Source organism: Cimex lectularius, unplaced genomic scaffold (assembly GCF_000648675.2).
Source record: "Cimex lectularius strain Harlan isolate CLEC.00 unplaced genomic scaffold, Clec_2.1 scaffold332, whole genome shotgun sequence".
Lineage (NCBI taxonomy): Eukaryota > Metazoa > Arthropoda > Insecta > Hemiptera > Cimicidae > Cimex > Cimex lectularius.
In genome coordinates, this window is record NW_019394218.1 from 368109 (window position 1) to 395343 (window position 27235).

Consider the following 27235-nt stretch of genomic DNA (forward strand, 5'->3'; position numbering starts at 1 on the left):
TGCCATGTGTAATGAAATTGATTAAATAGACACACAAATCTGAAGTGGTTTTGGGATTATAATATTTTACTATTTTTGTCATAAAATAATATTCAGAAAAGCAATGCCCCATTTCATCTGTAATGGATTAATTCTACATTCAGTCATTGTTAAACTTCAGTTTGTTTGATAACAAAAACATGAGCTACAAGACAGGAAAAACTAACTTTTCAATCTTTTTGAAGTGGATTACTAATTAGATATTGTTTAATTGTATAATCTAATTTTTAAAAATTTCAGATTCATTTTCATTCTTCAAATTATGAGGACGTTCAGCAGTACCTTCCCAAAAATTGTCTTCCGAGTGATTTTGGAGGAGATTTAGCTTCAGTAAATGAGCTGCATCGTAAGAATGATAAAATTATCTATTGTTTAATTACATTAATATCTTATTTATTAGATGGTTGGTGAAGAAAAGAAAATGAAAGTATTCCATGGCATAAATATTTCTTTTTCTATAAAAAAATTTTTTTACTTCTATCTAGTCCGTAATGGAGATTAAGATTGAGGAATGGCTCATTGAGTCTGCTGAGGATGGGCAATGAGCCCAAAATGTCCAGAATAAAGAAATATTTATGCTATGGGACACTTGGATTTTCTTCTCTCCACCACACTATCTAAATAAAATTATAACATACAACAATATGAGTATAATTACTGTCACTGTGCTACTTTGTTTCAGAGGAATTTTGTGAGTGGATGGCCAGACTTACACCCCAATTCGTAGAAGGGGACAAGTTGTATGATGAAACCACTAATAATGAAAAGAATTAAAGAAAGCAAATGAGACCAGAACAGAACTCCCACTATAGATTGAAACATTGAGTTTAAGATTATTTACTTTTCATTTTATTTACCTGTACATAGTATTTTAAAAATTGTTTAAAACAACAATGGAAAGCCATAGCAATAATAAGAACTTAGCAGTACGTTACATCAAATAAAAACGTAACTGTTTGTAATTGAATTACAGCAGCGTTGCCATTACACAATATATTAACAACTGTTGTATCTTTTTTTTCATAAGGTATTCTTCTTTTCTTGCAACATCTCTATCTACTGCCTTATCATTTCAATAAAGTTAAACCACTACGTATTAAATTTATTGAGATTTGTTGAGACCTGCAATGGACATCATCTCCAATCATTCCAACGTAACCCTTTCACTACTTTACTTTTCTCAAATGTACATCTAATTAAAATATCATACACATCGATCGATTACAGATATATTAATTGTTTTTTGTTACAATACATGATCAAGATAGTATTATCTATAAATATCATGGAAAATTATGGTAAATTTCAAATAAGTTGACAACAGCAGAATGGTCGTGCATGTAATGTAAACATGATCATTTTTACCTTAAGACTAATCTTGAATTACAAAACCTAGACAACATATACATTAAAAAAATTTATATATACATTAAAAAATTTTATTCATATTTTTACTTGTTTTCTTCTTTTTTCACATGAAATTGTATAAATTTTATTTTGTATGGTTTGTTTTCCAATAATGAGCATATGGTCATTTTTATTTGACTATTTTTCTCAGCATGAGGACCAGCTTGGGCGTCAAAAATCTATGCAGAAAGTAATACTTCACAAAAGTTTTAGAAGATGAGCAAACTGCTCAAACTGAAAAAAAAAAGGATAAATAAAAAGGACCATGTATCATTAATGGAAAACTAACCCTGCAAAATAAAAAATATGTACATATTTAAATTCAATTTTCATGATGGACTCCCATCCACTTTCTGTTCGGTAAGCCTTCAAAAGAAGAATCTCAGCAAAACTAAATCTACACCTGCTGCAAGACATACTAAGTGAATATATTAAATATTATAAATTTACATAGTTTTAAATCTGATATATATTTATATATAAATATATATCGTTTTAAACATATATATGTATACATAGTTTCTAATGAGCCAAATCGGGCATGACAATTGCTGAATGTAAATAAGAACTATTGAAATAAAAATATAAATCACTACATATAGTTTATTGTATTTGGTCGGACTAGTGAATAAAAAAGTGTGAAGAAAATAATAATGATTGGTTTTGCCAAACAATATAGGGAGGGATGGTGTAGATGGACACACGGTTTAGCCATTAACATGGTGCATAACACTGTAAGATAAAGGTCCTGCAATCGAATCCGACATACAAATGGTTTTTAAAAAAACCAATTACATTTTGTATAAGAGTTTAAGTTATACATAAGTAATAATGAATAATTGAAACATAAATAGTAATATGCATATAACAATTATTAAAAATATGGACATATTCAACTTAACAAACAGAGGGGTACGAACGGGTACTATGCGCCTCCAATAGCCTCTAATACCCAACTCCGACTTTCCACCTTCACGAAGCTTATGCGGGTGTACCCTGTTAACTAACAAACGGAAAGAGGGGTATGGAGGGACAGGAGCTGGACCTGACACCTCCTAATCCTAAACCCAACACCTACCCCTCTTCCCACCCCACACCTTATCCTGGTCCCACTCTCCAGCCCAAATCCAAGGTGTTATGCGATCCGTGCCGATGGATGAATGGCACAGGGGTAACTGTGCCNGACACAGGGAACCAAATTGCAGCAATAACAGTCAATGACTTGATGCTTCTGAGAAGAAGGATTGAGTCTATTGACTAAACTAGGGAACTGGGAAGGTACAATAAGCCAGAAGGCTGCAGTGCCCGGGGAGTGCAAACCCCGCTTCCTAGTATCCTTTTCTACCATACCATACCATAACAAACAGAAATAAAGTATTGTACATATTGTTTCATAATACACATGTATATAAAAATATAAAAGAAGTGAGAAGGAATAAAAAAAATTAATTAAACAACAGAAATATAAAAGAAATAATGTAAAGGAAGTGACATGAATTATTTTAAAAAAATTAAAACAACAGAAATATATAAATAAATCAAATGCATTTCCATGATCAATATATTTTTTTTAAATGTTTAATTCGGCTTAAGGAAAGGTAAAACGTGTCACAATGTAAAGAAAGAACTCTTGTTTTCAAGAGTCGAGGACTCAAAATAAATTTTAAATAATTTGTATTATAATTAGATTTTGAAAATATATTTTTTGTCTGGTGTTCACTGTGGAACATGGAAATTTAGCAAATTGATTAACTGCAGAGAGTTTGTAAGGAAATATCAGATCATTATTTTATCGTCTTATGTTTAGTGGTTGCAGTTCTGCAGATTCTACAATAAGTTTGTATGGTGTATCCAAGTATGTTGTAGTAATTTTAAGCCAGAGTGTCAATAAAAATCATTGCCTGTATATTTTCTGTTGAATTACTTATTTATTTTCTGATGTGTTGACCAAAAAACTGAACAGTTTTCTAAAATGTGGCAGACCAAGGCCTTAAACAGTAAAACATATGTAAGAAACCTAAAATTTGATTTACTTGATTAATTATTCAGTCCAATGCAATTTAAATGTCAGGTTGTTAGAGTAGGTGATTCCTTTGGCCTTTAATGGTAATCTGTCTGTTCAATTGGATGCCTGCCTGTCTAATACTATACCTTTTTTACAAATTTTGCAGGGGCTCAGCATCATGAATGGAAGTTATAACGGTTATATGAATATATAATATATAGTTATGCATAATTGTATGTATGATATATATGCACTGACAGACAAAAAATCCCACCCAATTGATTTTTTTTTTTCATTTTCTTCATAAAAAAAATTCTGCCCTTAATTTGTCTCATTGTTTTTACCAATAAATGTTTGTTTATGCTAGGTTTTAAATTGGGAATTCAATTAGCTTAATCCTTAATCCAAAACAAGGATAAATGCTTTTTCATGTCTACTTTTTATGGAATTTAAAATGCTTATTCAGTCTCATTTGAATTCTAAAGCAATAAACTGTTTAGTTTTCATATATGTTTTCTTAATTTCAATTTTTAAATTTAAAAATGCCACTTAGTGCTGAATATGTTGTACGAGGTGTGGCATTAATTGACAATGGACATTCCATAAGGTATGCGGCTGTTGCCATCGGAGTCCTCTTTGACACACTGCGAGATGTCATTAGACTTTTTCGAGAAACTGGGTGTTCTGGACGCCCTAGGGTAACAGAACCACAGGATGACCGTTTTTGACTTTGAGAATTTTGTGAAACCGGCACCTTACTGTTATTCAAGCCATTCATTAGCTCCAGGAAGTTCAAGGTGCCTGAATTTCTGAATGCACTGAAGAAGATTAAATCAATATGGACTGATGGCTTTTTGCCCAGTAAGAGAATCAGAATTGACCAGAACGACCAGAGTTGCACGGCTCGCATTTGCTTGAGAACAATAATTGGTCTTTGGACGATTGGTCTGCTGTACTTTTTACGGATGAGTGTAGATTTGCTCTACAATCTTCAGACGGGCATGAAAGAGTGTGGAGAAGGCAAAATGAAAGGTACGAAGCCTATAATTTTTCCCAGAGCCAACCTTTTTAACATAGCTGAGTGATAGTGTGGGTGGTAATTTCAATAGAGAGGAACACAGAGTTGGTTGTTGTTCGTGGCGGATCTTTGATTGGCACTCGTGGATGAAATTTTGGAACATATGCAATGTCCATCCTTGATGAAATCAGCGACAATCCTATTCCAATGCATGATAATGCTCATCCACAAGTTGCGTGCATAGTACAAACGTACCTTCAACCATTACGGTCTGAGACTGGCCAGACGTTATCCAGACTTGAACCCCTTCAAACATTTATGAAAAAACCTCAAAAGACAAATAAGTGTAGGTTCATCACTTCCTGATACAATCCACAATCTTGAAAGGAATCTTCATAAAGAATGGGCTAATCTCCAGCAAAGAGACATTTCCAGACTGGTAGAAAGTATGCTGAGGGGTATCCAAGATGTAATTCAGACAAGAGGAGGAAATACCCGATATTGAAATGATAATTAAAAATCTAAAACAAAATTAAAATAAATTTTATCTGTCCGTCTTCTTTTTTTCATTTTCCTAAGCAATTTACATCATTATTTTTTTACTTTTTTAGACAAATACTCAATTATGAAACGTTAAAAAACATGAAACTTTGATTCAAATATAAAAATATATAGAAATCAAGTTATATTACAAGTGGGTGGAATTTTTTTGCCTGTCAGTCATCAATTATAAAATTGATTATTATCAATGGTTTGTTTTGTTGTTTTAAATATCTTAACTTTGTTGTAATTATTGTTTTATATATATAATGTAAAACAGTAGGTACGGCTTTTCTTGGCAGATGTTCTGAAATCAAACAAAAATATATTATTAATAACAGTACAATTGTTATAATTATTTTAAATGAGACAATTTAAAAATATTCAGTCTATACGAGAATGCTTTTAGTTTAAATTAAGAAAGATTTACATGTTGTGTAAATATGTAAATTATGTCAAAGCTGACGACGTGAATTCAAATGTGGCGCCCCTTCTCGCAGAGAGGCCAACAGACGCGTAAAGAAGACGTGGCTGGGAAATTGTTATAAAATAAAATTTCTTTCGTCTCTAAGAATGTTCAGGGTGTATTTTCACAGTACACTGTGACAATTTAAATGTATTTTCGACTTTTTTAAAATAATGATAAAGCTGTTGGCAAGACGTTAGATTCGTATCATTCCGGTTTCAGCCTCGACATTATTGTAGTCTAAGGAGGGTCTTGGTGCGGTTCACTCGGTCGACAAATTGTGTTCTATCGGTTTAATCGCGACTGTGTCCTTTGTAAAAGAAATTTCGACGTCGGCTTTATTAAAAGGATCTCCGATGAACAGTTTTATTATGTCGTCATGTCTGAGGTGACGGGAAAAATGCCGGTGACGGAGAGCGAGTCGTCCGTCGACAAAACGGATTCCACATCCTTCAACAACACCGATAACGAGTCCAGGCTGAAACGGACCCTGTCCTTCACCAGGAACGCGTTGAGCGCCTCGCGATACCACAGAAACGGGAGGAAAACCCGTAGGAACAACCAGATGATCATCAACGAAATGGAGAACGTGGATTCGAAGAAGAGACACTTCCTCAGGCCGTCTTGGAACAAATTCATAAACAAGGTCGTACAGAAGGTGTCAAATTTGAGCCTACAGAACAACAAGAATCTCTGTTCGAGTTACGCGTACAGCGGGCGCAGGCCGAACGGCGTATCGCTGAGTTCGTGCGACGTCCGGGTTCCGCCGGTACGGCCGGGCGGCTTCCCCGGCGACAAAGTACCAGGCGTCATCGGACTCAGGAACCACGGCAACACCTGCTTCATCAACGCCGTCCTACAGTGCCTTAGCCACACGGATATCCTCGCCGAATACTTCGTCCTAGACCAGTACAAAGCCGACTTGTCCAAAAGGAACAAAATCAATTCGAAGAAACACGGCACCAAAGGCGAGGTGACGCAGCACTTGGCACTCCTACTCAAATCAATCTGGTCGTGCCAGTACGATCCGGAGATATCGAACAAATTCAAACTGGTCGTCGACAAATACGGCAGTCAGTTCCGGGGCAACAACCAACACGACGCCCAAGAATTTCTACTTTGGCTCCTGGACAAAGTGCACGAAGACCTCAACACCGCCACCAAAAAGAAATACAAAGCCATTAAGGTAACAAGCTTCGACATTTCCGTTTAATTATTAATTAATTAATTAATAAACGAAAAGAGGCCCTACGAACCTCTTCGATCCAATCGGACATATTAAAACTTAAAGATAAATTGTCTTAAGCTTCGCCGCTTTTGATCTAAATTATACAATTTAACTACTTGACCAAAACACCAAGAATGCATTTAGCAATGAAAAAGTTAACGTTTTAGAATTTTGTTTTCCCGTTAAAATAGTATTATCTTTTGTAAGCTCTAAGGATGTAGTGATCCACCAGCAATTGTTAATCAAGGGGCTAATCTCTCAGCTCTTTAACAGAGGCCAAACGATCATATAAGAGAAAATCTACGTTATGCATAATCACTTCTGTGCCTCGAAAAAAACCAACAAAAAAGTATTATCCCAACAAAACATAACCGTGAAAAAAGGAAGTTCCAGACCCCTTCCAAAAAATTATCCTATCAGTGTAAATGATATGTATGTACACTATGGCCAAGTCCGTTCTTTTTTAGTCCATAATCGGAGAGAACACAAAAGAAATGATAAAAGTTCCAGACTTCCTCTCAAAAAAAGTAAAAAGTCAGCCTATTAAGGTAGTGATATTTACATTGTGGCCAATCTCACGTCACTCCTACTTTTATGAACAACACAGTTCTTTTATTTTTATTGGTTAACAATTGGCCCATTTGTGAATGAACAATGAGGAGTCTGGAACTTTTTTTCTATTCTTGTGAGTTCTCTGTCTTCCCAACCTAGGTTGGGTTCCTTTCCGGGGTGAGCAAACATGTTCGTGATGTTTTAATCCTCATTCAGAAACTGGCCAAGTGTTACCCAGTAAAAAAATAAAAGAACTGTGTTGATCATAAAAGTAGGAGTGAAGTGAGGTAGGCCACGATGTAGGTATACTTTGATAGGTTAACTTTTTTACTTTTTTGGGAATGGGTCGTCTGGAACTTGGCCCTTTTTTCCCGGTTAGGTTTTTTTTTTGGGATTGTTAAATCTAAAAGTGGATCAGGAATATGTTCCCATGAACAAAAAATTGATAAGCTTGCGATAATATTTCACTTTTCCCTTTCCTCAGGGCAAATTTGTGGAAAAAAATCTGGAGTCAACATGGACTTTACTTTAAAACTCCTTAGCTTTGTAAACTATGTAAGCTATGTAAAAATTACAAGCTCGTAGCTAAGAACTTTTAACTGAGAGTTCATGTTGACTCAAAATTTCTATTTTTTTATTATTTCATAAATTTTCCCCGAGGATGGCGAAATATATACATTGAAAGCTTTACAAACTCATAAAAGGGACCACATCCCTGATGCACTACTGGAATTAACAACTGCTGGTAGGTCACTACTTCCCTAGTGCTTACAAAAGCTATGCCATTTTAATGGCAAAACAAAATTTTAAAATATTAACTTTTTCATGTGGTCCGATGGACAAAACTTTTATAGGTTTGCCAAGCTTTCAGCGTATATTTTTCGTCTTCCTCATGGCAAATTTATAAAAAAAAAAAAAAGAGATCTAGAGTCAACTTGGACTCTCAGATAAAAGTTCTTAGCCAAGAGCTTTTTGTATATAGTTTTCTAAGCTAAGGACTTTTAATGGGGAGTCCATATTGATTCTAGATCTCTTATTTTTTATTTTTTCGTAAATTTGCCCTGAGGAAGACGAAATATATTCGCCAAAAGCTTGGCAAACTAAAAAGTTTGTTGAACCACATCCCTGATCGACTTATAGAATTTTCTAAGCACTGTTCAGCAGACCAACTATTGTGTTGGCAAATAATGACTTATTTTAGAATATTTATATTTTTTATACCTGGCTTGTTTTTTACTGTTCGGAGATGTCCATTGTTTGCAATTAATTTTTGCCATATTTTAGTGAGCATGTCTATTCCTTTCGCATAAAATTCCCATCTTTTGAGTCGAGGAACGTTTGTACACTTTCAAAAGTTTTAAAGTTTTGGTATTTAAAAAATTTTGTCGCAAGGTGGAATGTCCGGAGAAAAAAGGCGGGTATCACTAAATTTCCCAGTTGTGTTCGAGGAACATGGGGTTGGCTGTTGTCGTGGTGAAAGAATACATCTTTTCTTTTTGGCAGTGAGGCCGTTTTAGCTTTATTTGAAGGTCTAAACGGGTTAGTTGTTCACAGCACAGTTCACTATTAACCGTTGCCCTTGTGATAAAAGCTCAAAATGCTTAGTATGAAGGGAATGCTTAGTATACTTTTTTCTCGTGCATTTCTTGTTTTGGAACAACTGGGGACCGTTGACTGGGTTGGCAATAAACTTTTTTGCGGTCTAAGTTTTTGTATGTTTTTTTCATCACCTATTACCGGTCTATGAAGAAGTAAAAGTAAGAGCAAATTGAGATACGATCCGCCCAATTCCTTCGATGTGGTATCCATGTACTGTTGAACAAACCAGTCTTTGGATGTGGTCTTCAATGGTTGTATGGGAAACATTTGCCATCTTTCCTAGTTCTCAGATCGTGAAAAGGGATTCTCTTCTAGCCTATCCCTCAATCTCAGGACGTCCACTGCACGCATCATCTTCAAGAGCAAAATTTCACCGATGGACTTTACGAACATTTACAGCATTAGTACCAAACACTACGAACAAATTTTTCAGTGCAATCTCTTTGTTTTTGTTTTTTTGGAATTCATAATGTAAGCAATGCTTTAAATACGTTTCATATAGACATGATTAACTATTAAATTATTCGACACAACTAATGAAATTAAAAACAGAAACTGAGGAGAAATAAAGCTTTTAATTTAGGGATTAAACAATTGTATTTGTAAATGAAAATAATATAAACAAAAATGTAAATATTGAGCTAATTAATACTAAAATTGAAAAACGACATTACTTTCTTGTCAAACCAGTATTTAGAGAATGCATTATTTGCATTTAACTAGAGTTAGACATTTCTTGACTCGATAATAGCTAGTAAAAGTTCATAGTTTTACGAGAAATCAATCTTCTGGCGTTGTTGTAATCACCAATGTACTACATATTTTAATAATTTAGCAAGTTTGTTTTAATACGTGAACCTGCCCTGATAAACAGAAACAACTGGGCTTTTTAGCAGCTCTTTCATTAGCCGTTTCACCAATTTTTAGCTTATCAAACGTGGATCTCAAAAATTCCTTCTACGTCGAAGCCTGACATCTATCACTCTGCGTTTAGAAGCGATATTCTTTATCAGTTATTCATATTTATTTAACGGGCAGCCACACCCTTTTTTTATAGTACTAAATATTGGAAAGTAACAGTTTACAAAGTGAAATCATATAATAAAAAATATACAACGAATGACAACAATATAAAAATAAAATATATAAATACATGAAATTAACAATCAAATTGTTTTGATAAAAGTAATAATAATATTCTTGTGTGTTTATTTAGTGACCGGTTGTTTAATATTTTGTTGGATTCTTGAGAAGCGGTTTAAACCTTTATTTTGGTCATCTTCAAGGCGTAAAATGTGGTGCTATTCTTGTGGTGTAATATTGGTGTTGTGTGAAATTGTTGTGTGCGATATGTAGTCGGTCCTTTGTGAATTTACAACTCGGCGTTTTCCACGAGTAAATATTTATATTTACTTAGATTTTTTCTGATGATATTACCAAGGAGTAGGACAGTAAGTGGGCCTTGGTGCACTTCCGGCCGGCCCACGCCCTTGACATTCTTCCTGTTCCACGCCCTCAATCTCATCTGAGCACATCTCTGTTTTTGAAATTGAACCAAAAGTTTAAAAAAAATGCAAATTGACAAATTTCTTTCATCGTTAAATTCGCACTTATTCTATTTGAGGATACGAAAGAGGGGGTAATGTGCTGCTTGTAAAATGAAGGATATCTCAGAAAAGCGTTACAATCAACTGTCGTGGGATGAGAAAGTATTGCCATTTTTTAATCATTATCATTTTTAAAACGAGATCAAATTGATATTCGTGATTTTTTTGTATGTTTGTTATTAAATTACATCCTTAAAAGCACGTAGGCACAACATCCGCGCGGAGATTTTCTTTCTCCTCTTGAACACTCCAGCTTATCTTATTTTCCTTTATTGTCACAAAAGTATGTTTATTTCGGTCCTTTTTTTTATTGACTTTAAATATTTCATTGATTTACTTTGTCAGTGAAATATTGGATTTTTCCGGTTAGGTTTGCTTTTAATGATGTCGGCCGCTTTTGCTTGATAACTTCGAAGTTCGAAAAACTTTTTTATCGCCCTCGAAATATCTCATGGCATTTGGCAATGTTCAATTTAAGATAATTATCGTTGCACCAACTGTAGTAGATTGGCGTCTTCAAAATATCAGTTACATCGTTAATATGTGTACAAACAAAAAATAAGAGGTCTAAAACAAGATCCCTGGGGCACTCCTGAGGTAGATTCAAAATAAGAAGATGAAGCTCAGTTTAATTTAACACAGTATTGCCTATTAATTAAAAAGTTCGTTAATAAATTTAAGAAGGAACCATGAAAATTAAGCCAGTTTATTGACAAATTTGGGAATATTACACTACCGAACGCCTTTCATATGTCGAGTGAATCACATCAAGTTGTTTTGCTTATTTGAAGAATATTGCATAAATCTGCATATTTGACGAATATCGCGAGTTTGAAACATTTTCGGTTGTTTAGAAAAATGAAAATAATCTAGGCGAAAAGATCATGAGAGAAAAAAGAGAAGCGCCTAAAATTTTCTTCGGCTTTCAGTTTTCAACTTTCAACTTCCCAGGAACAAAGACCTAAACCGACCAACACATTAGAATTCTCTTGAAATAATCGACATCTTATTTGAGGACTCAATTTCCGTAAGATTTGGGTGCATTTTTTGCCTTTCCTGAAAAATTAATTTTCCCCAAGTAGTCAAGTTGTGGGAGGAAATTTCCTATCCTATTTCCAACCTAGTAAACCTAAAAAAATGTTTTTACCTGCCAAAGCAAAAGAGGATCCCCAACGATGCTGGAATTATAATATATTACAAAGTACATTAAAAAAAAAAATCCTTGACAAAAATATCGATTGACTGAACAGGGTAAATCATTGAAATCTTAAATGGACATAATTAAGCTGTTATACAGGGAATCGACGATCCATTTTTTTAAGTTCCTGCAAATAAGCTCCATTCACCTCTATTAACGTTGGAAACACATACAAACAAATATTTTTTGGGCGATAAACGCTGTAGTTTTGCAGAAACTAACCTTGAAAAGTATAACATTGTAAATTTTAATTCAGATCATGAACTTAATTAGGCTTAATGATTTATTTTTGTGAAATAATTTAAATTATATGATTTTATTTGTGTGACTGAAATTTTTCTGTTCTACGCCCTTTCAAAATGAATACGTACTAGACCAAAAAAAAATTATTATTTCGGGTGATAGATATGACATTTATTTGCCTGTTTTAATATTTTTTAGTGAAAATTATATGGCATATTTAAGGGTTTTTTAGTGCATATAATATTGGATATTTGAGGTTTTTTAGTGCATATTTAGTGGCATATTTGAGGGTGTTTTAGTGAATACAATATTAGATATTTGTTTTTTTTAGTGCATATTATATGGCATATTTGAGGGTGTTTTAGTGAATACATTATTAGATATTTGGTTTTTTTAGTGCCGTATTATATGGCATATTTGAGGGTGTTTTAGTGAATACAATATTAGATATTTGGGTGTTTTTTTAGTGCATATTATATGGATATTATATGGCATATTTGAGGATTTTTATTGCATATAAATACGGGCTTTTGCTATAATTTACAAGACATTGAACAGATTTCGAGCAACTGATAAAAGTGCGTAAGTTTTTTTTGTTCATATCCGTTGTGATTCGAGTTATCATCTGAAAGCCTGCTCATTTCCAATTTTTCTGCTGTGCGAATTATATTTAATTTTATTTTTATATTTTTTTATGTACATGGATTTTCTTTGACTTAAAACGGACTTTTTGCCGGCTTTTAAATTTGGAAAAGGCGTTATACTTGCGTGTCCGACGACCGGTTCAAGGTCCTCCTATATTTAGATTCTACCGCCCTAGTTGTCAACAGTTGTTTACAATGCCGTTCTATTGTTAATCTAATAAAATCGTCGTCAACCAAATTTTGTTCAATAATAAATTGCAATTTATGTATGAAGAGGTTTTTGCAGCCGCAAATGTTTGGCTTCATTCCTGCCGCCGGTGTATACCTCGATCCAATCCTTATTTGGCGGCTTAAAAATCCACTGTGTGGGATGGCCGAGGATTTATTTGGGTTGGAGACCTCATTTTCTCGGTCTGCTCTCCCATCTCTTGAGCCAAAACGATTATTCTTTGTCACAGCCGGGTCAAGATTTCGCCTAAATCTGGAGAAAAAACAAACTCTAAATTGTAATTGGACATATTGTTTATTTGAGCTTACATAAAAATTTGCCTTGACTGATTAAAATCGATTTAAGGTGTGTCATGCAGACTTAGCCTTTGCGCCTAAATAATTAAAAATTATCGATTTGAACAGACGAATAGTAAAAGTGGAGTGTTCTTAGATAAGGTCACTAACTACATAACTACATTGGAGTAGCTTGAATGCCCCGATCAGTTACCATTTGAAAGGAGGAACCCCGTGTCTGTATATCCACGTTCTGCTCAACTACACCGAAAGATTTGGTTTTATCTCTTTATCAAGCCAGTCACTCTCAACTTTATACGGTCAAATAATTCAAGAACATTTGCGGAATTTATACTTCATTGCGTTATACTACTTGATCTAAGGATACGGACAGGGATAAAAGAGGAAGCCGCAAGGCATTAGGATAACATTGCTTGGTGAAGTGATGGTCTGGCATTCTTAAAATTGTCTGCCATCAACCAACCATTCTTTTTAACACCAAATTTTAAATGGACCCTTCCACATTCTAACCTGACGTACGGGTCGAGAGTGTTCCTTGGGAGATGTAAAATTTGTTAAACAAATTTTACCTGATCTCTTCCAATTTTGTAGGGAATTTATGTGCCCAAATCTCAACTCAAATACTCGTATATGAACAGCAATTCTTATCAGGAATATGTGTACCTGTGTACATGTTTCATAAAACTAGGGATAGAGTTAGGGATAAACATGGCCTACTGCACCTCGACCTGAGTAGATCTTTTGTGCTCTTCTATTTTTATAAATCATTGCCAGCTTCAGGTTGTTAATCAACCTCCGTAGCCTTACCATTAGCTACTTTCTGTAGGGTGCTTGCTTCTTTTCCTCTCCTAGCTTCAAGAATCTGCATCTACAGACCCTCAAAAAACAAAAAATGTGGCTGTATCTGCTCATCCTTTGTCTCTGCTGCTATCTGATGATGTGCCTAATTAGGCGGCAGTACCCTGTCAGGAGTCCACGAATCCTAGTTCTGTTGCGCTTACTAATTACTACTACTATTAGTAATACTAATTACTGGAGAGTAATTCCTTTGTAAGTCTTACAAACCTTTCTATGAATATCTTCGAGTCATTCACTGCCAGATTCAGGTTGTCAATCAACCTGCAATCTTGCCAGTTTCCCCTTAATGTAGTATCTTATTTGCGGCGTTAGTTGCAAGAATCTGTACCTTCACAAAAACATAAAATGTATTCTATGGTCTCCTATTCTTCCTGACGATATCTATTTGATCTAATAATTCATATAACGTTTGTGAAACGTAGGTTTCCTTTTTTTCTATTTCGCAGCCCTGTCCTGGAAACTTAAGAACTAACATTCCAATGGACGGTGTCTTCACCGCCTCGTACAGTACTTTGACGTTTATGTTAAACTTCCATAAGCCTCTTTTACTCCTGACTTGGCACCAATAGTCAAATAATCTTTCTATGTTTAAGCAGTTTTCATACTTACCTTTGCGTATCAGTGCGAATTTTCACACTCCAACTCTGCGAGTTGATGAACTGAGTTTGATGAGTTGTAGTTTGGATGTTTTCGTTCATTTTTTCTATCCTTGGTAGTTTGACTGTCAGTCGCGTTTCGGCATTTGACCAGCTTCAGATCAACTAGTTGATGGCAAGAAAACAAAACAGTTTGGTAGAACGAAACAGTTTGATAATAGGCAGACTAAAGTGTTCGGGAATTACCAATCCAAAACTAATTTTATCACGTTCAAAAATATCACGCTGGTTACGAATTCTATGGCTGGGCTGAGGTAAGGGCACATGTCTTTTACTCTTAGCATTTCAGCATCGATTATTAAACCAATTAAAATAATTTTGATTTTGAAGTTTTGTCGTTTCAGTTCGTTTTTAGTCTCAAAAAACGATAATCAGATCAAAATGATTGGAAAAGACCAAATTGCAGGTTCGCCACCTCGCTGGCCATAAGAGGAAATGTCACACAAACATTTTTAGTGTCCTTTGTAATATCAAATATATTTGCTGAATTTGGTAAATTTGAAAAATGAATCATTCGTTTTGTCTATATCCTTTGAACAAAGTACAACAGTTGGTTAGGGTGCTCTTTGAACAGCTGCTTCTTTTTTTGAGATCCGGGGCGCCTACTTTCGTCATAACGATTAAACACAAATATAATTTATATTTAATTAGCTTGATATTGATTAATCGTTTTATTAATAAAATCTCTAAAATCCAGTTCATCGTATAGACTGTTAAGTTTGGTTTAATATCGTCTACCTTTATAATACGTACTTATCTATGTAATGTCATAACGTTATTCGTTTAAAAGTTCGGTAAATTTTGATAATTACATATATTATTATTAAACTTACTAAACGAAGTATTTAACATTTTGTTTGAAACGATGTGGAGGCCAAAAGAAAGCTGCCAGCTTTATAGCAAGCCCTTCCGATTACGACGGACGAACGCAGGCGACCTGCTTTCTTCCTCGAGAAAGTCGTTCGCTCCATAGAAAGATCCAGTCCACAATTGGGGACGATGTGATTTTAAAATGCTTACTTATTTCCTAATAATATAAGTCGGTTGAAGCATCTCAAATATCTTGTTATGAGCTTTTTATTAAGAGATTATTTTGTTATTGCCGTTACACGAATTGTTCATTGATTGTGACTGATCACATTTTATACACAGATCCCAGGAAATTTAATCACAAAGTTAAATCACACCAGATATTAATTTTTCACCGCTAGCGTCTAATTAACACGCCCTAGCCTGTTGAGTTATGCCAAAAAATACCTATTAGATTCCATTGTAACTTCAACTATTGTTAAGAATTCAACAAATCTACATTTGGCCAATGGATACTCACCGATTGCAGGCACATCATATTTTAGGTCATTTCCACCGGATTGAACGGAATGTACGTATAGATTATAGGTTAGGATGATATCCTACGATGATATAAAAACAGTTGAGTTATGGTTCAACGGTTGAGAACGAAAATGGACGACCAGTTATACAAGCTAAAAATTTAGTTACATTTTCTTGTTTAGAAGTTGTCTTGAGGACATTAAAGGAATTTTGCTATTTCTGCTATTTTAAGGTCACCGTTATATTTAACGTCTTTCAAATAACGTTTACGCTATTTGAAGACTTCGCAAAACGAATTTTGCTGCTAACCCTAAGTTTCCTGTGGAGTTTGTAGTAGTCAGGATTCAGGTTTTCTTTCAAGTTTGTAAGCAAAAGGTGCCATTCACGGATGTTATGGATTTTCTCTTGATTTTGACGATAGTTTGGCAAATACTGACCTGATAGTTGTAGAAGCAATAACGTGCAAAGTAAACATTAATTACTGGGTTGATTCGGGGCAAATTCAGTTCAAATAAAATAAGTCAAAAACGCTTTAAAAAAGCTTATAGCTTAGCATTTTTAGGAAAAAAATAAAATATTACAGTGCACTTAGTTAACCATACACATTATAACGACATTCCATACCTGCCTCTTAGAATTTTAGCTTTTAAATTGTATTTAGGCGGTTCAGCCAAATAGCCTGTTTTACACACGCTTGATTGTCCATAAAACAGCTTAATGTAGGTACACCAAATATACACACATACTTAGGAATCGGGATTCATGAAAACCTGTACTAAATTTAAAATTGTGCGCATGTGCACTTCATTCAATTTAGTTACCGTTTACGCTAACGTTATGCCAAATCAACCTTTGTTGATTATGACGTTATGACAAAAAATTAGAAATGTCCTAAATGCAACTTAAAAGAATTTATGTTTTAATTAATTTCCTTATTTTGATACTTTCTCAAAAAATTAATTTCATTGCCACTCTCCAATTAAATTAATCTGTCACGCTATACTTTTGAATGACAGAAGAGCCCATTTTCACTTGTCTTATTTCACGTACTCCTTGATATTCATTAAAAACCTTTCCTCTTTGAATTAGAAAAATATATTTTAAAAGAATTTCTATAATAATAAACATACACAATTTAAGATAGGATTGTAAAAACACTAAAAAATTATTTAAAAACATTTTAATTACTAGTTTTTTCAGATGAATTCGTTCATTCAGCTGAATGTAATATCATTTTACTAATGCCTGTTGACAAGTTAAAAGGTTTTATCTATTTGTTTTTGTTATCGCACATTTTCCTGATCAGAAAGGCACATGACAAATACATTAATATGCATGCTTAAACCGATTAATCAGTTTATTAAACTAAAAAAGTTAATTCAATGTTCTATTGAATTGGAAGATTTATTTTAGTCATGTTTAGGCTAACTAAAATAAAAGTTTGTGGTTTTCGGATTTTTCTAACTTTAATAAACTATTCGTCGGTTGTATTGAAAAAAATAATTATATTTCAGAAATGACACATTGCCCCCCTCATGTTACGGACAAACGATCTCCACTTGCGTCGAAATTTTAAAGTTAATATTTTCCATTACTCCATTAAGCAATAGTCCTTTAGAGAGTTTGTTTCTCCAAACTGGCACTGGAATAATTTGACACAAGCAATAATGGACGCCAGTCAGCGATTAGCTTAATTTGTTCAAATAGATGTGCATACGTTTCTTTATGGGAAAAACAAGACATTTATTATACGTGAATTCGATCGAACTAGGCCAAAAGGTGAACGAACGACTTTACGCTTGTCGTCGGCACATTGTATTCGACAAAAGGAAAACCTTACGCAATAGATACTGCAACCTAGATTTAAAGCCTAATTTCCCTTTTTTACGTAAAACTATATAATTTAGATGAAAAGTTTGGGGCCTTTAAAAATTATAATTTCATTGATAATTTTCGCTAACAGCGGTAAGAGGTTTTAGAGAACTTTAGAGGAGGAGAGAAAGTAAATGTCTAAATAATTACCCCTTTATCTGACATGTTTTATTTAATTTTTATAATAAGAGAGTGAAATAGTATTTTTAATTTCAGTTACCTCTGTGGGCTATAACAGATAGTTCTGGCATTTTTTAAGTAATAAATGCAATGCTTGTAGATATTATAAAATGAAAATTATTGTACAAACAGGGAAACCGCATAATTATCTCTTGTCGGAGAAGAAGGAAAATATGCCTGATTGAATTAGAAAATAATTCTGGGTGGGATTCTTCTTTTAGGCGTGGGGAGACATTTTCCTACCTGAGAATACCTCATACTTTTACAATTAAAACGTAGTTTTAAGTGAACGTAAAAATCATGTTCATCCTGAGGTATAGAAGAAGCAAGGACCTTTTTAGAAAATATAGTGTTTTCATATATAATTTAATTTAACATTTATTAAACGACGAAAGAAGTAATAAAAAAATCTCAGTAGTGCATAGTTTTAATGCTACCGAATTTTATGGATACGTTAATTGATTCATTATTCGTTATGCAAAGTATGGTTGAGTTGAAAAATTAGTGTTAGGAACGGGACTCGAACCCAGGACCTCCGGATCAGTACCTAGGCTATCGTGACTTCTCAAGACACCAACTATATCTCAACCAACTTTTGTATTTCCCTCTTTTTTTGCCAGTATTCATAATTTTCACCTCACCCATAGTTTGCATAAAGAATAATGAATCAATTAAAACAATAACTTTGGTTAATTGGGCAAACTAAAAACATAATCATTAGCATTTATTGCGAAGTTAACCCCTTTTTTTGTACGTTGGATTCTCCTTCCCTTCTTCCTCCATTTAATAAGTGTTGAGACTGGCCTCTTTTCGCTGAAAGGAATTTTTTGTTTAAGTCATCGTTCTATTTAATGTAATTTTGTTACGCGATAATTCAGACCCAATTTCGTAGTTTGCAACTGATTTATGTTGACATATTTACGAAATAGTTACATGTTACACCTTCTTTGATGCACGGATGATTGCGATAATCGGGTTACTATGTCAATATCAGAAGTATTCAATGCAATGGTTGTGAGACTTAAGTTAAACTTGACTTAGACTATGTTTTAAAGGGCCGGAATATTAGTTAACAACAATAATATTGTCTATGTACTTATAATAAACTTATTAAGTAAACTTGCTCCATAAAACCGCTGAACGATAACACAAGAGCAATCCCTCTATATAGTGTCGTCGTATGAGAAAGCACATATGTAGACACGTCTTCGACGATTTGAAAAGATCTTATGCTCCAAATTCTAAACGAATAACTCGAATCAAATTCCTTTCTCACTTTCGTTATCGTTGTGAATGACGGAGGAATCTCTCTCTCAGGGACGACTACGCCGATAAAACGCGTTGACGTGGGCAAGTTGGCAGTTTATCTCAAGATGATAAGTCGTGCATTATATTTTATTTTGCGGTGAACAATGAACACTTTGTACGCTAATAATCTTGCTTCCATTCGATCGAAAAGACACGAATTGAAGAAAAACAATTAATCCATTATTCTGAAAATATCTGTAAATAATCAGTTAAAAGGCAGTTGACATAACGACCATGAAATAATATAACTTGTACGATGGTTGAATCACTGACATCTTGACTAGGCTCGATAACGTCATTTTATCTCTTACAGGGTTCAGGGCTGAAGTGAATATTTTAGTATATGTACATCATACATATTTTTAAGGGTTGGGGTTGATTAAGAATTATAAAAATCCTTTCCTCCATTTCGACCTAGATAGGTCCTATGGTGGAACCCCTTCTTCCTACAATATTAAGCTTTTCTCGGTGCCACTTCGCGCATTTCTATTGGTGTGAGAATTGGCTGTAACCGGGCTAATGGAAATTCACATTCATAAAGGATATGTGCCGAAGTTTCTAGTTTCTCCTGACAGAGATGACATGTTTCTGTTGAATCCAACAATCAAAATGTAGAATGGAACACCGTAGATAGTTGGAGAAAACATAAAATGTTGAATATCTGCGAAAGGGTTGAGAATCTGACAATCATAAGAACTTTTTTGCCACTCTGGAGTGTGAAATTGGCAAAGTTTGTGACGCGAGTAGCCTGACAGCTTGTATGGTACAATATGAATTCATATAGTCCGTATTGTCTCGTTCAGGTTCTAACGAAAATGTCCGCAAGAATTATTTTTTTCCGAGGAAAGCGTGATTTGGTTTGTTGGGAGAGATTCAAGGCTTCTCAAATCATCCGTTCAAGGGCGTTTCCCCTGGTCGAGCTAGCACACGGTGCGATATTATATATATTTTTTTCTATGGAACAATTCGATCTATTTTCATTTCAGGACGTAAAATCACGAATATAACTTTTATAGCCTTGTTGACACCTAGTTGAAACTGCAACAAAACTGCGAAAATACTCGCCTCGTTTACACATTCGATCGAAAACTTTTCGTACTGACGTGATTAATTGCAACAACAGAAATATGTTTTCCCTAAGATTGTACCCCAGAGTACTTTCATTGTTGTCAGATAAAATAATAAAAAGATAAACTAATCTCACCATTTCGGTCACGTTTTAACGTCTTTAAAGCAACAATTAACGTTTATTTTTTACAAACTTTTCCCACAAGGAAATAATTTGTACATGGTTGTTGAAGTTTGATCGAACAGTTGGGGTTATCGTATATAATTTTCCTGTTTATTGTCGGGGTAGTTGCTATTGTAATAAGTACGCTGGCTGGAGGTAATAAAAAGTTTCTGGAAATGAGTTCACCATCACTAATAGTTTTTAAATGTAAGCCATAATACCCAAATATGATGATGATGTGGATTATCGACCAGTGGTACATAATGTAACATGTGGTTCTGGTGTATGGGCAGGATTAAAAAAGAAGAGACTGCAATCTCTTTGCCAAGCCTTTATTATGTAATCCTCAGATCGGTAATGCATCTTAGAAGTTACTTACATTACTTGACTTAGTGTGGTTGTCAGCAGGTTTTCGGAATTGAAAACTGTTCCAACGCATGGATTTTGCGTTAAAGGTACTGCTTCTAAATCTTGGATAAAAATATGAAAAACAATATAATACATTTTTTGATAGTGTCCATCCTAATTTTGTGGAATCCATATACCTCCATTTGACAGTTACACATTCTTGACAGACTACTCGCCATGTCCATAGTCGTCCAGATATTCACTTCTGAACTTATAACACTTGTAACAAACCATCAAACTACTTTATTTTTAAAAAAGACACTGAAGATGGTCTATATTAGACCGAAACGTGTCCGACGAAATAAACTCCTATTGTGTAAAAGGTAGTTTATTTCCTACCCATCAGCTTAATACAATAAATACTAGTTGCCGGAAGAGATCAAGAGAGACAAATAGAAGATGCATCTCTACTGTAAACTGGCCCTACCGAAAAGACACGTAGTATTTATATTATTTTTAATATTTTTATCCAAGTTTTAGAACGACTTTTTACGCAAAATCCATGTGTTGGAACAGTTTTAAATTCCGAAAACCTGCTGACAATCATACCAAGTCAACTTAACTAACTTCTAAGCTGCAGTACTGCCATTTAAAGAGGCAGTAAACTTGGCAGGTGGTTGCAGTATCTTAATTTTTTTTTAATCCTGACCATATACCAGATCCACATCCTACAACATAATGCTCAAAGAACTGTATCTAAATGTATATGTATAAACAAATTTCATCGATATTGGAATTTGTCTTCGTTGCCCCCGAATACCATCAAAGGCAAAAGTATTGTACATAGTAGAAAGGGGACATTTGTTTTCGTAAGTATACTCTAAATCCAATTGACATCTTAATCCGAGTTTCACATTCCATTGAGGAAAAAGGTTACCCTTATTCTATTTGTGGCTTTGAGGCATGTGGCTTCCAATCAAATAAACACATGGGCCGAGCTGGAATGCTTCTTTTTTTAGTATGCATTTCCCTTCCCCATAAAATTCTTAGTAATTCTGCCCGGAAGCTAATGGACACGTGTCGAAATTTTTCCTTTCGTCGTCGCCTCGAATAAACGTTAATTGGATAAAACAAAACATGTTTACGTATACGTTTAGAGGCCGTGTAATTTACAAAATCACTTATAAACACATAAATGTGAACTATCGGAACTTGAGTGAAATAACCTTGAATGATATAAGCAATTTATTAAGTTTGTATTAAATACGTCAAAGACTGTATCTTTTAACATTTTTGACAATAGTGCTAAAACTACCGGTTTTGACCGATTGTTCGAGCTATTTTTTTATTATATGTACTAGGTCCTAAAAGTTTAATCAGTTTTCTGAAATGATAATCACTCAAAAGAAGATCCGTAGTAGACCACTGTTCAATTTTTTCGAATAAATTTGCTAATGTGAAGTAACTACGATAGGTATAATAATTTTTTTATATTTATTATTATTTACACTTGCAACTTCAGTTACAGCAAGTAAATTTGGTAATACATAGTATAATATGATAAAATTAAACGTGATGGGAGAAGCCACCCACTGGTGACACTGTGCATACACACATCACTGGAGCAACCAGGCCATTGCCTCTTTAGCCGATCTGGAGGATTTCCAAGTGGATTCCTTGAATAAATTTATTGGACGAGGGGTTTGGGTGTACAGAAAGAATACTGTGTAATAACTGACAACGTACTCTTACAAGGTAAATTAAGGATTTTTCTTAAGATTTTGGCTTGGAGAGACAAGATAGGGGATGAATTGGAAATGTTTGGTTGAGCCCAAAACCTCTACTCCTATTATCGCCTATTATCGGACGAATGCGAGTTTTGTAAATGGTAAGTTTGGTGTTAAGGTGTAACCAAGTCGTTGGTTGAGTAGTAAGAGTACGGCGGTTCATGTCTTGTTTCAGGCAGTCTATTTATCGTTACTTTATGAATACGTCTGCTCGGTGAAAGTCAGGACCACTTAGAATCCTAGAGCGACATACCTTCCAGGGTGGATTTTCTGTCCAAAACTAAATAACTATTCCAGTTGTTAGATTTCGAATGTGTTACAACTCGCAAAAACAGCCTCCGCTAGTTTGTCTAGTGTCACCAAAGTCAGCGGATTCTTTTCATAACTTAAAAAAATGCAGTGCGTTCACAATAGCCGTTTTAGTATCTTCAAAGTATTGTTTCCAGAAAAGCATAAGACTCTAATGACATCGTAACTGTATCTTTCGTAACATAATTGCAAACCGTTGTCAGATATCAAAAACACCCAATTTACCTCCTTCCCACTTTAAACATGCAAAATGTTTTTGTTTATATTTATAATAGTTTTCGATATAAACATCTTGTTTATGCTGTTATTTCGACATGTTTCGATTTAGCTTTAGATCTCACTCACTCACTCTCTCTAAACATCTGGACAAACATAAAAACATACATACACAATTTTTCTCTCCTCCATCGCTCACATTATCACTCTCTACCTCCCCTCCCCTCCGTCCGCCTTCCTCCCTCTCTCTTTCAATCTCTCTCCTCCATCTCTCTATCTATCTATATCTCTCAATCACTCACTTGCTCTCTCCAAACGATTAAACAAACATAAAAACGCACATACACACTTTTCTCTCCTCCACCGCTCACATTCTCTCTCTCTCTCTCTCTCTCTCTCTCTCTCTCTCTCTCTCTCTCTCTCCCCCTCTCCCACTCACTCCCTCAATTCTTTGTACCAACGCATGGTAAATTGCTTTCCCCGAGCTTCCTACTTATTGGTTTAATTCTTGTCTGTGTGTNCACTCTCTCTCTCTCTCTCTAATTGACATTGCTGACCCCTTTTTGAACTATGCAGGGGAGGTTGCGGGAGTTTGATAGAAATTGTTCGGGATTGGCAGACACTGTCTTACATTGAAGGTTCATTTCTTTTTAATCATCGTAGTTTTACCTCTCCGAAGGATGGATGGATATGTCAGACTTGAACGTAGTGAAACGGACCTTACCTTTTACTTACTCAACTGCTTTTATACTTGCGACGGCAGGTTTGGGGAAAACCGCATCCAATCTCTCACCTTTAAGTAATTTCAAAGGCCGAACTGCGGATAAAAACACAAGTTGCGATATTATATACAAAGCTGACCTACCATAGTGAGCATTATTAATTTTCTCGAATGTTGTCAACCAGTAGATTAGGCAACAAAATGAAACACATAAACACGACATAGCAAGGCTTCTTGTTCTTCCTTAGCGAACTTAACTGAAACCGTATCTACATGTTCAGAAGACAAAAGTCCAATTTTTTTGGGAGCGATGGTTATCTAACGTTGGACGAGGTTATTTGCCGGCTGAGTCCTTCACCCAATGAGGACGACGGCACGCCATCCTCCAAAATGACCCTGATAACAAAACCGTTGTTTGTGCCGTCCAAAACGGATCAGTGGTCATTGTTTAGAAATCGACAATAGACTTTCTCCGTTTTCGAAGTGCTGCCAAATGTGAACACTCCCGGTTTCTCAACTCCTGGCGAATTGAAACATTGCGTGACAACGACGTGGTTGCGACCTTGCAGCAAAAGGACCTTCGACTTTAGAATTTATTCCACGAAAAGGGACAGCCGGGTCCCTAAATCGAGTCCCACCGCTCACGCCATTTACCTTCTGCCTAAATATGTCACGATTTTACAAAATTATTTTCACCAAGGCCAAATTTGAAATGATAGCCAGAAGAACTTTTTTACATTAGCCAGAATTTTTCAGTTAAAATAAATCAAAAACGACTCCGCCGACAAAGTATACCACCAGCGTATATTTTCAAAATGAGGATCTTGGTGTAAACAATTTAAAATTTTTGTTAAAAAGAATACAACAGGAATGGTCAACATTTTTTTATATCTGAACCCTCAAAACACACAGCAAAAGCTTTTGGCATTTTAACGTTTGTGTAAAACGGACTTCATTTTGGTTAAATGAAATAAAAAGTTCAAGTGATAGTGCGCCTTTATGGGCATTATTCAAAATTTATTTGCTCCAACGTGATTCCTAATACACACAAACAATCAATGACCTTACGACTATTGTACAATAATTCCGTTATTTGGTTTAATAGGTGTTTTTCATTATTTTATACCTGACTAGAGTTATTTTTTCTAACAAAAGTATGGTGAAATTTAACTGTGATCAGTCATTTTCATTCGGAACCACCTTCTTCAAGAAGGAAGAATCATAAGTTTGTCATCAGTTTTAATACGGTGTTGCCGAAATTACTTGTAGGGCCCTTTTTTTAACATTAATTTCTTAGATAGAATATAATAAAGAAATATTACGAGTGATTTTCAAGGCGGTTGTAGAAAGGGTTTCTCAACCGCAGATAACTTTACGTTCTAACTAGAATAATAAACATGAAATATAATGTCAATAAACAAAGCGTGTAAGCATTTTTTGGATGTTTTTATCGCCGCCTTTGACTCAGTAGTTCGGAATGCTCTATTTTTCAAACTGACTAATCTAGGCGTATCCTATAAATTCATTAGAGCGTTGCAAGGACTTTACGACGGCACAGATTCTGCAATTTGGGATGGTAAAAGCCATTCGGAATGGTTTTCAACATAGTCTGGGGATAAACAAGGTTGCAACCTAAGCCCCTCGCTGTTTGCTTTATTATCTGGATCATCTATCGGAGTGTTTAGGAGATGGAGTTAGAATCGGAAATAGAAAAATCAAACTGTTAATGCTGTTGATGTCGTATTGCTGGCTTTGGCGTTTCGAAAAAAGATACAACATTTAGAAATGTATTGTGATTACTGGAAAAATAGCCAAAAATTATGATGTTTAATGATAATAAACGTAATTTACGGCCAAAAGAAGATGTGTTCACATATCGAATTATTTATATTGTTTTCGTGCGATTGGAATTGGAGGCCGTGGTATTTTGATAGTGTGTTTTGTCAACCTTGGAGGATTAACCATGTATCTTTTCTTCCTCATACGCAAGTGTTGTCTTAAAGGTACAATACTTAGATTAGGTAAAATACGTAAATATGTGGTTTACATAACTAATTATCCTCTACTTGTTTATTCAGTTTTACCTCAAAAACAACGATTGATATCTTTTGGCTGTACGCACTTCTTCTGTGATCGCTATGAATTGTAGCCTTGGCCCCGAAGATCACTTCCTATTATCCTATTAAAGAACTGGGTCATGCTCGACAAGAACACTGAACGCGGAAAATACATTTGATAAACTTTATAGGACCCGCCGTCGCCAGTCTAGTGCGAAGGTCTCTTACCATTTTAAGGCAGGCGGAGGACCCCGTTTATAACGTCCATGGTATAAAACTAATTGCAAAACAAATGGAATGCAGTTGGAAAATAGAAATATTTTGAGCACGAATGCGCTCGTCAGCATATTCAAAGGATTTTCTCGATTTATCACCACTATGGTTGAATATTTAATAACAGTTTTATAATTGGTAAAAATAGGGATAAAAAAATTAATTGCAACAGCAAGGAAGATCAAAGATGGAGACACTGAGTATTGCCGTAAAACCCCTAAGTTATAGTACAGTGATAGTATTAAGTCAATTTAGTGCTTAGTTCATTTTATGTATCAGTGTTGCAATTTTGTTTTTGATATATAAAAAAAACAATTGCAACTTATAGTCCCTTTGAATATCAGCAATTACAAGTATTATTTTTAGGAACTTTTTCATATAATAAAATTGTTTTACTTTTCGTCCTTTAAGTGAAATATTAATTATGTCCCAGTTAGTACCAGGATTAGTCGAGGACTGGTTAATTTCCTCAGAGCTGGTTGTCCCCCTTTTAAATTTTTTGATTGGAAATTTTGACTTATGGAAATTAAATCGAGGGAGGTGAATGTGAGGCGTATGTTGGCAGAACGAACACCAATGGAGGCGGTAGCTCGAGCCCAGGGTAACCGGATATGATAGGGCACGTTTTGACCTTTAACCGCCCTACGTTATGCCCTCGGCATGGGGTTTCCATCCCCATACTCTTTCTTTTTCTTTACTTCCTCAGCACAAATAGTGTATGGGAGGTACTATTAACCTAAGCCCGTTTGTTTTCAGAGTTCTTGTAAACATGCGTTTCCAAGTCGAGGGCCACGTATTTTCAATTTGTTTAGACGGCGGCACACGGATAAACACTCGCATTATTGAGTTATTCCAGTGGTTGAGTCATTCATCTTACAATCGAACTGTTAAATTATCGTCCTTACGAAGCAGGCGACTTTAATAGATTTGCTTTCCTAGGGCATTTGCTAAAACGTATATTTGATTTCCTAATATGATGTATAGTGTACAACTTTAAAATCTTCGAACCAACTTTA

The 27235-nt window shown here is 34.8% G+C and overlaps 1 protein-coding gene and 1 long non-coding RNA gene across 2 annotated transcripts in view; both read left to right on the forward strand.

Annotated features, from left to right (window-relative positions):
- The first annotated feature begins 17 nt into the window (after positions 1-17).
- On the forward strand, positions 18-1140 carry LOC106666017. The gene is made up of 2 exons (XR_001340373.2): positions 18-385; positions 722-1140. It is a non-coding gene; the product is annotated as an uncharacterized LOC106666017 (long non-coding RNA).
- Positions 1141-5693: 4553 nt separating this feature from the next.
- Positions 5694-27235, forward strand: part of LOC106664276 (ubiquitin carboxyl-terminal hydrolase 43-like) — a 36268-nt gene continuing 14726 nt past the window's right edge. The window contains exon 1 of the mRNA XM_014389859.2: positions 5694-6661. Within this exon, the coding sequence (XP_014245345.1) occupies positions 5855-6661 (807 nt within the window). The 5' untranslated portion in view covers positions 5694-5854. The remainder of the gene's footprint in view (positions 6662-27235) is intronic.